General features: G+C 46.3%; 1 protein-coding gene across 1 annotated transcript; it reads right to left on the bottom strand.

The window, feature by feature from the left end:
- Positions 1 to 4503: 4503 nt before the first annotated feature.
- On the bottom strand, positions 4504 to 16640 carry NUP35 (nucleoporin 35). The gene is made up of 9 exons (XM_056861434.1): positions 16597 to 16640; positions 13618 to 13788; positions 12196 to 12323; positions 10243 to 10303; positions 8971 to 9112; positions 7749 to 7818; positions 7531 to 7659; positions 5041 to 5205; positions 4504 to 4581 (listed from the first exon to the last, which is right to left on the bottom strand). Exons 1-9 carry the CDS (start codon positions 16637 to 16639, stop codon positions 4504 to 4506), a joined length of 987 nt encoding a protein of 328 aa, XP_056717412.1. The 5' UTR covers position 16640.
- Positions 16641 to 16938: the final 298 nt, after the last annotated feature.

The following is a 16938-nucleotide window of genomic DNA, read 5'->3' as shown; positions in this document are numbered from 1 at the left end:
CCCATATTTTGGTTTATGCATGGAAATGAGGACGATTTGACCCAGGCTGATCTCAGGGGAGATTGAAGAATCAGGTTTTAACAGGATCGGGAAGACCCGGACACTGAGAGGGCTGGGCGCGAAGTCATCCCTAAGGGACAGAAATCTCATGTATAAGCCCAATGAAAAACCAAGTCGGATCAGTGGAGAAAGTAGGTTAAAGTGCCCATGCATAAAAGACCTTTGATACCATTTAAATTCTACAGAACAATCAGCGCAGCATCGCAGACAACATGTTGGGAATGGAGACAGCTCAAATCACCCTTCAGCCACGCAGCACACTGAGGGACCTTGGGCCAGTCAAAATGGCTCACGGAATATATAGACAGAGCAGGTCTTTATGTTAGATAAGGATCTATGACAGCAGATAAGGATCTACAACAGCAGAGCAGATATCTGACGGGAAGGGAAGGCACAATTTAGCTATTTAACAGTGAAGAAGTGAGTCGGGAAGCAATACCACAATTATTTTAATAAGGAGGTGGCACTGTTTACAGCCCAACCCTGGGCCTATTAATTCAGAAGTAAGCCCTGCAGAATTTAATCAGAATAGTTCCCAAGCCAATGTGCATAAGGTTGCAACTCTGGCGCTTGAAAGCTACTTTGAAAGTCAAATAAGTATCTAAAGCAAGCCGTTAAAATAGTAAATACATTTTAATGGCAACAGCTGGTTCAAATTGATTTGGTCTCTGAGCAACTTACAAATATACGAAGGGGCTACGTATCAAAAACCTGAGCCAGAAATATGTCAGCTCCCTGTCATCACCGTGGTACTGAGCATCCTTTTCATGAAAGCTGATGCCAGATTATATTCACAGATTTGTCAGTTGGAAACCATCCTCCTCGAATGTGAGAGTCTCAAATTAGCCTTGGTATCCTGAGCACTGCAGGTGGAAGATTCAAGTTGAATCAGACAGAGCTCATTTGGCCGCCTCTGTGGTGGCAGCAACAGCAAACTATTGTTGTGTTGGCTGAGTCCCATGCAGCTAAATTATTTATGGCAGGCCCACAATTAGGTGATTCCTAGTACAGGGATAGTGAGTGGGAGACAGACAAGCGGAAATCGCGATTTGGCTTTAGACTAAAAAATTTCTGCAAGGTTCTTTGTGGATACGATTATTGACATGAGCTGACTTGGATGCTAAACTTGGAAACAGGTTAGGCGGTGGAGGTGACATCATCTTTTTGTTTTGTTTTTTATCATTGGTCTTCAGTATTTGAACACATGAAGCTGCCTTATACTGAATCAGACCCTTGGTCCATCAAAGTCAGTATTGTCTACTCAGACCAGCAGTGGCTCTCCAGGGTCTGAGGTAGAGGACTTTCACATCACCTACTTGCCTAGTCCCTTTAACTGGAGATGCCAGGGATTGAACCTGGGACCTTCTACATGCCAAGCAGATGCTCTACCACTGAGCCACATCAGCGTTTCTAATGCTGGGACTGCCTTTAACTGCCTAGGTGGCTGTATGGGACTTGCTAAACTGCAAGCAGATCATCATAGTCCCCAACCCAAGGAGTATGAGGCTGTCTTCGACAAGGGCCAGGGCTTTTTCACCCCATCCCAGGCCTAAGAGCCCTGTGGCGCAGAGTGGTAAGCTGCAGTACTGCAGTCCAAGCTCTGCCCATGACCTGAGTTTGATCCTGACAGAAGTCGGGTTCAGGTAGCCGGCTCAAGGTTGACTCAGCCTTCCATCCTTCCGAGGTCAGTAAAACGAGTACCCAGCTTGCTGGGGGTAAAGGGAAGATGACTGGGAAAGGCAACAGCAAACCACCCCATAAACAGTCTGCCTAGTAAATGTCGGGATGAGACGTCACTCCATGGGTCAGGAATGACCCGGTGCTTTACCTTTACCAGGCCTGATGGAATAGTCTTCCTAGTAGCAGGGCCCTGTGGGACCTTAATGAGTTCCACCAAGCCTACAACTGAGGGCAGCCTCGTTTTATCTTTGCTGGCCTCCCCATCCTCCCCCCCCCTTCTGTTGGCTTGTGGGGGTTTAACTGCCCGACGGGGTCTACAGTGGCTGTTATCATCCTGTTGTGCGAACGCCATCTTGACATTTTATAGTTGTTCTAGGATTTTGTGGCTTTAGCGGATGTTTTTGTTTTTTAAATGTTACCCACCCTGAGCCTTGCATGGCTGGGTATAAGGTTAAGCTACAAATTTACCTACCTAACTAACTAGTCACACAACACGAAGGGAGCAGGCAGAGTTACGATCTCACCAACGTAAAGTCCAGGACAGCAGGCAGCAGATCAAGAAAGCCAAGGACAGGAAATACAAGGTTATGAGGACGTGAGGAGCAGCCACATGTAAGAACCATGGAGAAAGCCCCTCCCTCACTGAATGACTGGCTGTTCTTCTCAGCTTGCGTGCAAAGAAGCTTCTAAAATCTTGGTGGGAAAAAGTTGGGGCTCCACTCACCAAGGTATCGAAGTAGTCCCTAGAGCGGAAGAGAGCTCTACCTTACCTACCTTACTTTCACACTGTAGGCCAGTTTCAGACTTGACATTTGGGGAGGGGTGGGGAGTGATCCGTCTGGTGATAGCAGGTCAATCTCATGTCTTCCTCAGTAACACCTCTGCCTTTGATTCCTTTCGGTCCAACTTCAGGCCTGATTTTGCGACATTAAGGTGCTCTGGCTGACACCTGTTGATCCTCTTGGATCTGACAACACTTTTTGATACAGTGGATAGCTCCACTTTGTTCAACCATCACAAGAGTGCGATTGATGTGAAGGGGATGGTTCTCTCATGATTTGTCATTTTTGTCCCATCAAATGCCAAGAGGTACTGGAGAAACAGAGCATGTTCCCTGCCCATTGATCCATGGGATGCTCCCCAGAATTCTGTTCTCTCAGCCATGAACTTGGTTGTCCATGTTAGGGCACTAAATGAGAGAGAGATGATGGTTTTGACCTTGGGGGGCCCTTAAGGTGCTGGCAATACACAGCTCTACGTTTTGTCAATCTCCTCAAACAGCCATTTTTGTCATAGGGCACTGCCTGGATGCTGTGGTCCAATGGCTATGGCACAAGGAGGAGGAGGAGGAAGAAGAGGAAGGACATAGAATCAGCATTGCTGACAGATGGCCATCTAGCCTCTGCTTAAAAACTTCCAGGGAAGTTTTTGTCATCTGTCAGCAATGCTGATTCTATGACCTTAGGCAGATCTTGAGGGAGGGCATCTTGCCCATCTTCTGGGCATGGAGTAGGAGTCGCTGGGGGTGTGGGGGGGAGGTCATTGTGAACTTCCTGCATTGTGCAGGGGTTTGGACTAGATGACCCTGGTGGTCCCTTCCAACTCTATAATTCAATACTATAACCTGCATGCAGGTATCAGCCGCCAGTGGTGAATGAGCACTGCAAAGTAGGTAGTGCGAACACATCCTTAGAGGCTTAATAGTTTTCTGAAACAAAATCTATTTTCTCAGCTCATAGTCTCAGCTCAAAGACCTCACACTGGAGTGTTCTTTTTAAAAAATTTAAATGATGTATGGACACTCCTGCAGACTGTCTAGGGACATCAAAAAGTAGCTGGAGAGCATTTCAATGCTCAACCTGCACCCGTTAATACTCCTGTGGAGAGAGACTAGCTGCTCAACCTTTTAGCATCTATCCCTGCCATCTGTCACCCCTAGTAGCTAGCAAAACATCATGCAAAATTTTAAAAACGAAGCACCTTAAGTTAAATTTGGCACAACTGGGTTCACATGCAGTATCTGGAGAGAGACATTTGTTGGCCCCCCGGCAGCTGCACACATTTCCCAGACTTCACCTAAGAATCTGTAGACTTTGCAGCTTCCAACTCAAGTTTGATTTCATGTTTTTATAATAACAAACAACTATGAAAGGCAGTTCTGTCCCTATTCAAGGGTTTCCAGATTCAGTGGTAATTTGTACAGAGCCGTTATACATTTAAATGATTCGCACAAATCCAGAAGTCGTTCCGATCTGTAGCACCACAATTTTTATTAAGATTTTTTTAAAAAAACAAGGTCAGACACCGTACAATTTAGAACAAACCTCGCCAAACGTGATAGGAACACTGATCAATGTAGTGGAAGAGCATTCAAATTAAATTATTTGGTTTAAAATTGGTAAAGCCTACCAGTGTCTCTTTACACAATACCCAATATTGACTTCAGGCTGCAGCAAAGAATACGGCTGGGCAACTATGAAATATGTTACAATGTTTTGAAAGCAAGACTCCCGTGTGATGTGCAACTCACTCTTCACTTGAGTCACGCAATCGCTGTTGAAGACAGACCGCAAAACGCTAATTGTAAATGATTTAACAGCTTTAAAGTGGTGCACACTCAGCCACTGTTTAAAGTGCAAAACACAGGTGTGCCAAAGTTCCTTTTTCAAAGGCAGAACATCTGAAATGCTGCCGTAAACAGTTGTACAACCAACCGGCTGTCCTGTTACCTCCTCCTGAAAAGTATAGTGTAGTGTCTTCTTACTACCAGCCAAACATGTACTCCATAGCTTTGGAGACGATGCTTTCATCTTTCCTAGGAGTCTGTCTGTCAGAAATCACCTAGAAAAGGGAGTCAGACAGATTGTAAGCAGGAGATTATTTTTTCCTGGCTAGCAATTTGTTTATTGGTCTTTTAGACAACACCGGGAGTCCTTTTAGAAGAAGAAGAGTAGTTGGTTTTTATATGCCAACTTTCTCTACCACTTAAGGGAGACTCAAACCGGCTTACAATCACCTTCCCTTCCCCTCCCCACAACAGACACCCTGTGAGGTAGGTGGGGCTGAGAGAGTTCTTAATAGAACTGTAACTTGCCCAAGGTCACCCAGCTGGCTTGGTGTGTAGGAGTGGGGAGACAAATCCAGTTCACCAGATTAGCCTCCGCCGCTCAAGTGGAGGAGTGAAGGAGTGGAGAAGAACCGGGATCAAACCCGGTTCTCCAGATCAGAGCCCACCACTCCAAACCATCACGCGATGATTAGATGACCGTAACTATTTCCTCACACTACATTCCTACATACCTGATAGTCACTAGTTGAAGCCTTATAGGCTGTCGCAAGAGGTCTCATTGTAGAAATCCTTTGAGCACTTGAAGGCTGCACAGGGGTACCAAGCGTTTTCATTGGTGGCGTGAAGACTGAAGGCAGGGATGACACGGCACCTCTTTCCGTACCCTCCATCACGCTCTGCAAGCGGATGGAAGACATTCTGTTCAAAAACTGTATCCAAGTTATAGCAATCATCTTTTTTGAAGTTTGGCAAGATTGTTTTTCACGTCTCGTCTGAGAGGTTCTGTCCTCCCAGTAAAGTGGAAGTACGCAAAAGCCTTTGCTCCTTGCTGCCGATTACGGGAACATCTTATCCGATGATCAGGTGATGTGAAGTCAGCACAGGAAAAGGTCAGGCAGCAACATACATGTTCTACAAGCAACCTGCTAACTGCAGCCATAGCAGAGAGAAAAGGGGATGCGACGATATGCATTAGGGCAGGGGTGTCAAGCATAAGGCCCGTGGGCCGGATCCAGCCTGCAAGCCAGTAGAGGTAGCCACTTACCCCCACTCTCGATCTGGGCTGCTGAGCCATGGCCCGGCCCCACCAAGGGACATTTATGTCATATCCGGCCCTTGTAACAGTTGAGCTTGACACCCTTGCATTAGGGAGTGTTTCCTTTTAATGTTTGTTGATACATTAACGATTATATTTGTGTGTTAAAAGGGCAAATAATTTAACACGCAGTGTTTATTTTGTAAAAATACAGATGAAAAACCTGCCATGTTACTAGAACTCAGCTATTTTACTGCAACCACAGCAAAAACGATTTATTTAAAGTACTGTTCTTCAGTTTACATCCAATCAAGAAAGGCCTCTCAGCTAGTAGATCACTTTGCCATTCCAGAATGAAAGTAAAATGCTAAATACAGTACCAAGAGCCTTCTGGCTTCGTTAACTCTCTGCATTGTTATTCCCACCAATATCCTGTTACAGTAATAAAGCAAAGCGTTACGACTAATACACGTATCTGATCGGGCCCCAAACTAGAATTCTATTGGATACACCTGGCTAGAGCATTAGAACAAACAGAAATTTATCAGGTGAAATACTGCCCTTCTAAACACTACCCTGAGCCAGGTTTGCACTTATTCCAGAGTGCTGTTCTGAGCACAACCGGGGGGAGGGGGGGGGACACAGAGAACTTTAACTGTGACAAGCACGTATTTCTCACTTTATTTAGGATGGCACTTTTTAGATCATTATACCAGTGCTACAATTTTTATCAATGTGATGCAGGCCCTTTGAACACTGAAAGCGCTCCGCAAATGCTATCATTAATCGGAAACAGCTGAAGAAGAGGAGTTGGTTTTTATATGCTGACTTTCTCTACCACTTAAGGGAGACTCAAACCAGCTTACAATCACCTTCCCTTCTCCTCCCCACAACTGACACCCTGTGATGTAGGTGAGGCTGAGTGTAACTAGCCCAAGGTCACCCAGATGGCTTCATGTGTAGGAGTGGGGAAACCAACCCAGTTCACCGGATTAGAGTCCGCCGCTCATGTGGAGGAGCGGGGAATCAAACCTGGTTCTCCAGATCAGAGTGCACCACTCCAAACCACCACTCTTCACCACTACACCACGAAGGCACCCAAAGAGCTCTTGGCAGCCGAGGCTATCGTTAGATTGGATCCTAGGAATGGTGAGCTCTCTTGTATTTACAGTTCTCTCTCATCTCCCAATAGCCTGAAACCTCCCAGAAGCTGAGTCAGAGAGTCACAGAAGGCATTTGAATGATATTCAGTGGGGTGGCCGCTGCTGTGAAAATCGTCTATCTGGCAACACTCCTCCTCCTTTTTCACTGGTGGAATTTCTGCCAATGCAAGGAGGCCCCATCAGTCAGGTACTCGCTAGGGGGAAAAGCGGGGGAAATCCTCAACCGTAAGTGCCGCTCATAGGACTCATGGCGAACCTATGAATCAAAGTCCTCCAAAAGGTCCTGTCTTTAACAGCCTTGCTCAGATCTTGAAAACTGAGGGTTGTGGCTTTCTTTATTGAGTCAATCCATCTCTTGTTGGGTCTCCCTCTTTTCCTGCTGCCCTCGACTTTTCCTAGCATGACGGTCTTTTCCAGTGACTCTTGTCTTCTCATAATGTGACCAAAACATGATAGCCTCAGTTTAGTCATTTAGGGTCAGTTCAGGCTTGATTTGATCTATAACCCACTGATTTGGGTTTTTGTTTTGGCAGTCCACGGTATCCGTAACACTCTCTTCCAACACCATATTTCAAAGGAATCTACTTTCTTCCTATCAGCTTTCTTCAACGTCCAGCTTTCATGGGTAAATATAGGTATGATTAAATAAATAAATGTGGTCAACATTAGCAATGAACCCCCGCACACGCTGGTTCCTAAGGCACAGTTGCGACAGTTCATTTGCTGCATGTTTCTAGTTGGCAATACGTACGAAGTCTGACCCCCACGTTTCATTTTGCAATGTCATACAGAAGGGTACTCACTTTATCTATACAAGGTTTCACTCCAATCATGATGGATTCGCCAAAAATCCTTCCATCTTTGCTCAAGGCTTTCCGGGCCTGCAATTTCGACTGGTAATGGATATGCATCCAGTTCCCCGTGTTGGACATCTGTACAGATGAGTGAGAAACGGTTTTTAGATGCCAAAACGAACAGAGCAGGTGATTTTTTTTTTTAAAAGCCACAACTTTATGCTCACCACATGCTTCAATATGTTTCCATACTGAGCAAACTGTAGCAGGATGTATGAAGCAGATCCTTGAGGAAATCTGAAATAGTAATAGGAGAAACCTCACATTACTGTTTTAAGTATCAGAAATAAAATTTAAAACCCTCAGTATTAAACATAACTATGCCCCTGGCAATGCTCCCAGAAACACAGATGCAAGACCCAGCCAGTCTTCAAATACCGTGGCAATCGCTGCTTAGACCAGCTTTGTCACTGATCCAACATCCTTACATTTTAGCCCCAGCATTACAAGTCAAGGAACATTAGAGCAGTTAGGAGACAAAGTAGCACACAATATAGTTCCCTCTATAGCTCCGTGTGCACCGTCAGGCACTGCACAAGTGGGGGACCTGAAACGATTTGTTTTCCCCTTCTCACTTTCCTGAAAGCCAGCATGGTGAAGTGATTAAGAGTGGTGGACTCTAATCTGGAGAACTGGGTTTGATTCCACTCCTCCACATGAGGGGCGTACACTAATCTGGTGAACTGGATTTGTCTTCCCCACTCCTACACATGAGCGGCAGACTCTAATCTGGTGAACCGGGTTGGTTTCCCCACTCTTCCACATGAAGCTAGCTGGGTGACCTTGGGTCAGTCACACACTCTCAGCCTCACCTACCTCACAATGAGTTCTCCCTCAAAAGCCAAATCAGCACTGGAAAGGGTCCTCCCCCTCCCCATCCTTTACTGACAGAAACCAAGCTTGAAGGCTGGTGGTACAGTTGCGGTTGCCTAGCAACCAACACCAATAATGGTACATTCTTTTCTTAAAGCTACAGGCACTGCTTCAATTATTTCAGGGCTTTACTCCACCCCCCTTTTTTAAGTTTTCAGATTTTTTGGCAAACCTGGGCTTATTTCAGGTTTGTAGAAATGCATACACATCTATCCGTTGTTGCTGGCCTCCTCATCCTTCCCCTCTCCCTTGGCATCTATGTGCAGGGGGCAGGGGTTATCATGCCGAAATCCGGTCCATGGTGGCATCTGGGTTGTTTTTAAGGCTACCTTGTTTATGGTTGTATAATGCAATGTTCTAACTGATGTTTTATGGTTTTATGCATTTTAGAGGTTGTTACCCACCCTGAGCCCGGCTTGGCTGGGAATGAGGGCGGGCTATAAATCTGAATAAGTAAATAAATATCCACCACCACATGTGCCAAGCAGTCCTGCTTAGGCTGTGTGCATCACCTACCCAAACACTGTTACCCAAGTGTCGTCAAGATGATCCTCTGACGTTAAGGAATCCCCTTGGGTGTAGAATGGATCTAGTTGAGCTGGAGACATTGTTGTCTTCCTGGGTTGTGCAAGACTTGCTGGACTGAATACACCTGAAACTGTCAAGTTTTAAGGGGATGAACCTTTCCCAAGTGGCAGCAGCAGAAACTGAACTAGGCATTAACTGGAAAGAAAAAGCAGGCCTCATTGCAATGACGCTAAAACCAGCGCAAGAGTGCTGACATTTAAAAGTGTTTGAAAAGTTTAGGAAGAGAGAGGCTGGGGGGGGGGTGGCAATACACTGACCCAATAATGCACAAAAAATGACAGGGAAATAAACACAAAGCTAGAATTTTAGATCAAGGGTCTCCAAGCCCATACGACAAAATAAATTATCATGAATTATGAGTGACATTGTGCTACTTGTTTTCTATTTCAGGCCAGAAGCTAAGGCCCTGCTAGAATTCACTAACACAGGGGTCCCCAACATAAACACAAGAAAAGCCCTGTTGGATCAGACCCAGGCCCAGCAAGTCCAGCAATCTGTTCACACAGTGGCCAACCGGGTGCCTCCAAGAAGCCTACAAACAAGACGACTGCAGCAGCACCATCCTGCCTGTGTTCCACAGCACCTAATACAATAGGCATGCTCCTCTGATCCTGGAGAGAATAGGTACGCATCATGACATGGTGCCTGTGGGAGCCCTGGTGCCTGCTGACACCTTTCCTGGCACCTGCCAAGTGTTTTTAGAAAGTGAGTGGCACCAGGTGTGGCTTTTGCCCAGTAAGGCTTCTGACTGGCCATTGAAGATTTGGTTGGCTGTGAAGGTTTTTAAAAACGTTGCTTTGACAGCAGCTGCCATAACAGCACAAGGATCTTCACCCTGTGACTGAAGGCAAGCTGTGGCAGCCATTTTGTGGCTGGCTCCGCCTCCTACAGCAGCCATTTTGTTGCTGCATTCACCACGCTCTGTTATAATTCCAAAGGCACTCGCAGGTTCAAATAAGTTGGGGATTCCTGCTCTAACAGTACTCTCCTATGCACACTTACCTGGGAGTAAGTCCCACTGAAAACAAGGGGACTTCTGAGTAAACCTGCGAAGAGTTGAGCTATGAGATAAGATAGGCCTCCATCATCACCCTAGTCAGGTACAACTGCACTTCACTAGGTTCACACATCTAGAAACCAAGATTTGCCTTGCCTGCCATAAGCATTCCATGAAGCAGTGTTCTTGATGAGCTGTCCTACCTGTGCCAGGGGTTGTCGGCATAGATCCAGCCACTGGACTCTGTGTTACCGAAAAGCCGGCCTGCATAAAAGGACAGAAGATGCCATTCAAACTGCTTTTTCAAACTAGGGAAAGTATTTCAGTACTGTAAAGTAGCATTTCATTTTTACTGCTTGCCCCTCCCTCCTCACACCTTGCTTCTTGTGCAGGTTTATTCCACTCCAAACAATCTTCTATTCATTTAACTTCTTGAAACCTAGCACTTAAGAGGTAAGAGGCTGATTCTGTGTACCCAGATTTGCAAAGGAGCAATGGAATTAAGGTCTTTTTTCTCAGCTCTGTTTATTTTGTAGCATTTTTATACACAAGTCTACTCTGATTAAGGGAAAAATAATTACAAGGAATGTTTACCTTGCTCTGCTGCCACAATGGCACCAAGGGAAGCTAACAGAATTAAAACTATTGCAGTAAGCCACAAAATAAGCAAAGGATTATGAACGAATAAATATGAATTAATGAGAGTAAAGAGAAGCAACTCTGAACAGCAGGACAATCAAATGAATTGACGAAGCATTAAAGGAGCAACAAAAATCGATACTGGTAAAATAAGAAACAAGCCAATAATTATTCCATTATTTTTGGCATTAAAGCATTTGGTGAGATCTAGTCTTCTTGGGTCCATAGAAAGGACTTTCTAAAGGTAGGGGGGATACAGAAAGAAGATATAGCTTTTTTTTGCCTACATTCTGCCCCACACTTCAGACCCCATGCTACACCCTAAAGCAGTTGGACTCAATTGTTAGGAGGGCTAGATATGACATAAATGCCACTTGGTCAAGCCCCAGATCAAGAGTAGGGGTGTCTGGCTGCCCGGGTAAGAGCTTTCAAGGAGCCGGACACCCCTGCCCTAAAGGAATCAGCCTGCCCACCCCAAAAAAATCTCCAAAAGCAGCATTTCTGACAACACAGTGGGCTACAGCAAGAACAAGGGGGTGGGATTTTGTGATCATGTGTACAATGAGCTCTCACCAGACCTTCGGCATCAACTGTGGTTGTTACAAGAAACAGCGCAGGCTGATAATGTCTGGGCTCAAGAGAGAAAGGCTTACCTAAAGTAGAGAAGCCAGGAGAAGCATTTTTTCCCCGTATCCTTTTGCGTAACTGTTAGATGCAAAGGACACTGCCAGATGAGGGTTTCTTAGCTATCTCAATACACATATACTTATTTTGTGTGCCCATAAGAAAATATTTGTAAACAGTACGTTGATTTTAAAACAGATCCCATTAAACAAAGCGTCTGTCTGAAAAGCTGAAGAGCTACTATCAGTCATGCTAGCCCTCACCTCCCTGACATTTTGTGGTTTGCTTTGCCTGCCACAGCAGCCGTTTTGCACCCACCACCCCTCTGTCAGAATTACAAATGTGTCAGCAGGATCAAAAAGAATGGGGACCCTGATGTAGATTATTCCCACCCATCGTTTTAGGGAATAAAGATAAGGAATGCTGAACAACGGCATGCTTAAAAGAAAATTGCTTTAACATTGCTCCTAACCATACAGAGGACGCCATTTTAAACTGCTCTGCACACACAGGACCATTCTATTAACACAGTGAGTACATTTCTAGAATCTATAGTTTTTTGAAAGTGAACACAGTTGAATATTTACCTGCAAATCTAAAAAAGCAAGATGATGTTTTTTTTAAAAAACATCAAGTCACATCTGACTTATGGTCACCCCTGGTGGGGTTCTCAAGGTGGTGATGTTCAGAGGTGGTTTGCCATTGCCTGCCTCCACGTCACGACCCTGGTATTCCTTGGAGGTCTCCCATCCAGACACTTGCCAGGGTCGACCCTGCTTACTTTCTGAGACCTGACGAGATCAGGCTAGCTTGGGTTATCCAGGTCAGGAGAGAGAATTCATTACCAGCTGCATATTTCAGGGTAACTTTCCAACTTGTTCTTAGTGACTTACAGGTCTTCTTGAAGTTAAGGGTGTGGATCCAAGACCTGGGCTAGCTACTTCATCATATATACTTCTAACTGGTGGAGCGCCCCCTTTATCTTTGTGCGTTGGAACGACTGGCTGTGGAGGAGAACCACCTAAGTGAAGACAGAACAATGAAAATGGCATTAGAGCTTCCCAGCGTCATTTCTTTGTTATCCATAACATCTTCCTACACCCAGTCAAAATCTGTCATTTGCAATACTACATCTGCATCCGAGGAATAAAAAAGTCTAATGATTATGGTTTGAATATCAATAAATGCACATACTTTTATTCACATATGCCAAACCTCACTAATAATGCAATGCCTTGTGAAATTCACAGTAGAGAATTACCTTCTTACTTAGCCCACGCATTCAAAAATGAACAGCGACTCTCCTATCTTTACAAATCTCTTTCGTATTTACTAAAACAGCAGCATAATGAAACAAAGTAACCCACAGCAGCATCTTGGATTAGAAGACAACAGTACAAACATGGCCTTATAAAGCCAACTCAAACAGTGTAGTAAAATGCTCTGAAAGAATCTGAGGGATTTTTTTGCTAATCTAACAGATGAGATGAGATGAAGTGTTTAATTAAAAAACACTTTGAAACATGCCAAGTGATCCTCTAGCTTTTGAACACGTGAAGCTGCCTTATACTGAATCAGACCCTCGGTCCATCAAAGTCAGTATTGTCTACTCAGACCGGCAGCGGCTCTCCAGGGTCTCAGGCAGGGGTCTTTCACATCACCTACTTGCCTAGTCCCTTTAACTGGAGATGCCAGGGACTGAACCTGGGACCTTTTGCATGCCGAGCAGATGCTTTACCACTGAGCCACGGCCCCTCCATGGTCACACTCTAACTTCTGTTTTAGAGGTAAGAGAACCAAGTCTTTATAGAAGACATCACTTGCTCAGCATCATTGATTTAATTGCTAGGCAGCTTGCCAAGTGGCCTCTGAGGTTACAAGCCAGTATGAACTTAAATATATGTTCTAGTAGCCTAAAGGCACCCTTACAGCCCATTCCTGAAAGTGGGGGGGTCGTTAGTTGATGGCTGGGAGCAGTGCAGCTGTGCTGCCTCCTCAGAGGCTTCCCGACTGGAAAATACACTAAATAAATGTAGTAAAAAATAGAAGCCCGTGAAACTCCTCCATGGAGTTACACAGGGCTATACCAGCTGATTTGCTGATGTAGCAAAATACCAGACATCCACCACAATTTTGTCAGGCATTCAAAATTAGACAAATGCAATACACTCTACCACGTTAGGCTCACAGCCTGAGATGAAAGTTGCGGCACTATAGTGCACTTAAGAGATCCCCCTGGGAAGATCAGGACTACCCAAAGTTGGGCCTGAGCAGACACTCTCCCCGCAATGCAAGTTTCAGTTTAGAACTCTTACCAGCAAGCAAAGGAGGCCTCATTTCCATTACCCCAACTGAAGAGCCAGTTAAAGAGCGAGGCTGTGGCGTCACTGGAGTTGGCAAGTCACCCATCAAAAATCCAGGAAGGAACTGAGCTCCAGCGCTTGGCTTTGGAGAAGTTGGGGAACCAAGCATCATCGGCTCAGCACCTATGTCAGAAAACATCAGTTGTCAGAATACCTTTACTAAGTCTGCCAACGGCAGCTGTCTCGCCAATATTTCCATTTGCACCAGTTTAGAAAACATCAGAGGCTAGCAAAGCACCCTAGAATATTTACCGTGCAACTCTGTGCCGTTATTCTAGTGTAGCTCAGTGAGCATGACTGTAGAAAGTCTGCACAGAACAACACTGTTATCTTCTTGACTTGTATCCACATGAATTCAGTACCAAGGGGTATACACTTCCCTTTAAAAGTAACAAGTGTCATGCAACTGATGCTACTCCATTTACTTATTTTCTACCCCACCTTTCTCCCCCCAATGGAGGCCAAAAGAAACATACATCATTCTCCTCTCCTTAATTTTACCCTCTCAACAACCCTGTGAGGTAGGTTAGGCCAAGGGAATATGACTGGCGCAAAGTCACCCAGCAAGCTTCCATAGCTCAAGTGGGGATTTGAATCTGGGTCTCCCATATCCTACTCCAAAAGTCTTAACCACTGCGCTACACTGGCACTCATTACATACCAACTCTTCGGGCTGAAAGACTTGGACTAGTCCAAGATTAACTAGTGAGCTTTGAAGACAAACACAGATAGGTGTGCAAGATTCCCCAGTTGAAGACCAACTTGCTCTTGGCATTGGCCACATAGATACTTCTTAAGGCACCAGATGAAAGCTGCCACATTCTCCAAAACCTTCAAACGATACCCATAAGCCTATTAATTTTGATAGCTGCTTCTCTCTTTCAGACTGTACTATTTTTTCACATCGTGTGAGACTTTCCTTTCTTAAGAGGTGGCCATGTTGCCAAGTTTAAACTGGAGTGCAGTAGCACCTTGAAGGCTAACAAAATTTATTGCAGCATTAGTGCTGAGTCAGAGCTCATTTCACGGTGCATCTCTGAGCTCTGACTCAAGATAGCTGGAGCTGGAATAAATGTCAAGAGGTGCTGCTAGACTCCTGATTCATAGAATCATAGAGTTGGAAGTGGCCACCAAGGTCACCCAGTCCAACCCCCTGCACAATGCAGGAAATTCAGCTACCTCCCCACCCCCACCCAGTGACCCCTACTCCACACCCAAAAGATGCCCCCCCCCCAAAAAAAACCTCCAGAGCCCCTGGCCAATCTGGCCTGGAGAAAAATATCTTCCAGACCCCAAAGTGGCGATCGGTACTACCTGGACATGGAAGAAAGGGCCACGAGAGCCAAACACTGATGCAAACCTTCCTGCCCCACCTTTCATGATCTGCCTAAGGACATAGAATCAGTTTCCTTTGGAGGCTGTGAAAATAAGAGCATACTGCTTTTAAAAAGCCACCTCATCACAGTAAGAAGGCAGGACAGATTTTTGTGTGTGTGTAATATATCAAAGTCAGCGTGCTGTTATAGCTAGTCAAGTGTAGAGAACTGCATGAAAGTTAAAAACGAAGAAGCCGTCTGAACACAGGTGGGGGGTGGACTTCCTCCTTTAAGGCATCCCTAAAGAGACAGGTCTAAGGGCAGCTGCCACTTCCTGAGAAACAGCCGCAGGAGCAAGGTGGAGAGCTCTAGGAGTGTCATTTCCATTAAGCAGAGAATCAGACTGGCAATCACCTTCCCCTCCCCACAACAGGCACTTTGTGAGGTAGATGGGGCTGAGAGAGTTCGGAGAGACTAGCCCAAGGTCACCCATCAGGCTTCACGAGTAGGAGTGGAGAAACCAACCCGGTTCACCAGATTAGCATCAGCTGGGTGGAGAGTGAAACGTTCTCCAGATTGAACACTTGAGGCTGCCTTATACTGAATCAGACCTTGGTCCATCAAGGTCAGTACTGTCTACTCAGATCAGCAGTGGCTCTCCAGGGTCTCAGGGGGAGGTCTTTCACATCACCTACGGTACTTGCCTAGTCCCTTCAACTGGAGATGCTGGGGACTGAACCCGAAATCACATGAACATTGCCTTATACTGAATCAGACCCTTAGTCCATCAGTATTGTCTACTCAGACCTGCAGTGGCTCTCCACAGTCTCAGGCAGGGGTCTTTCACATCACCTACTTGCCTAGTCCCTTTAACTGGAGAAGCCGGAGATTGAACCTGGGACCTTCTGCACGCCGAGCAGATGCTCTACCACTGAGCCACGGCCCCTTCCCTAAAGGAAGTAGTACTTTGCTCAACTAGTAATGAACACACATGAGCACATGAAGCTGCCTTATACTGAATCAGACCCTTGGTCCATCGAAGTCAGTATTGTCTACTCTGGCCTGCAGTGGCTCTCCATTGCTCAGGGAGGGATCTTTCACATCACCTACTTGCCTAGTCCCTTTAACTGGAGATGCCGGGGATTGAACTTGGGACCTTCTGAACGCCGAGCAGATGCTCTACCACTAAGCCACAGCCCCTCACACCGCTCCAAACCACTGTTCTTGACCACTACTCCACGCTGGCTCTCCCGCGAATGCGGACGTCTCTTCGCTAAAGAAAGCCCCGCCCCATCTTTCCCAAAGTTCGGAGTCCGGCTGACGTCACAGCCAGCGAACACCTGAGGAGCTCACTCGCTCCCCCAACCTCCCCACAGCAAGGACACCTGTGCGCACGCGCAGGCTCTGGAACTCCCCCCCCCTCCTCCGGCGAGGCGACGGCGGTTGGCCGACGGCGGTTGGGCGGCGGCGGCGCCTCCTAATGCCGCAACCGCCCCTCAATGGCTGTGAAGGCAGAAGGGAAAGGCGCGGGAAGAGGGAGGTTCCCTCGCCGGCCGGCCGCTGCCCGAACCCCGGCCCCCGAAAACGCCCCGGGGTCGCTGAGGAGGCGACTCACCCACGGAGGGAGCGAGCGGCAGCTCCATGGTGAAGGTGGCCATGCGCCCCGCACGAGGAAAGCCTCCCCCGTCAGGCTGAACGGGGCTCTTTCAAATACAGCGGAAGCGCCGTTCTCGCCCGCGGCGCGACGTCACTTCCTCCGGAGAGAGCCGGCGCTCGTGAGTGTGCGCGCCGCCATTTTGATCATAGAGACGGGACGGCTGTTACCTCGCGGGGAAAATGGCTCTAAATAATGGTGTTTTTTTAAAAAAAGCCTTTGCATAAAGAAAAGAGTCTTGCGGAACCTGCAACACTGGCGAAGTTTTAGCCCCCGAGTATAAACTCTTAGGATTTGTTCCGT

The sequence above is a fragment of the Euleptes europaea genome, chromosome 15 (assembly GCF_029931775.1).
Source record: "Euleptes europaea isolate rEulEur1 chromosome 15, rEulEur1.hap1, whole genome shotgun sequence".
NCBI lineage: Eukaryota > Metazoa > Chordata > Lepidosauria > Squamata > Sphaerodactylidae > Euleptes > Euleptes europaea.
This window is presented reverse-complemented; position numbering and strand designations above follow the sequence as displayed.

Excerpts from the sequence above, each read along its gene's own strand:
- NUP35 (XM_056861434.1), bottom strand. The coding sequence starts at position 16,639 with ATGGCCACCTTCACCATGGAGCTGCCGCTCGCTCCCTCCGTGG. Across the intron at positions 9,113-10,242 it reads GCCGACAACCCCTGGCACAG|TTTCAGGTGTATTCAGTCCA; the intron begins GTAGGACAGCTC and ends AAAACTTGACAG. Across the intron at positions 7,819-8,970 it reads ACTTGGGTAACAGTGTTTGG|ATTTCCTCAAGGATCTGCTT; the intron begins GTAGGTGATGCA and ends TTACTATTTCAG.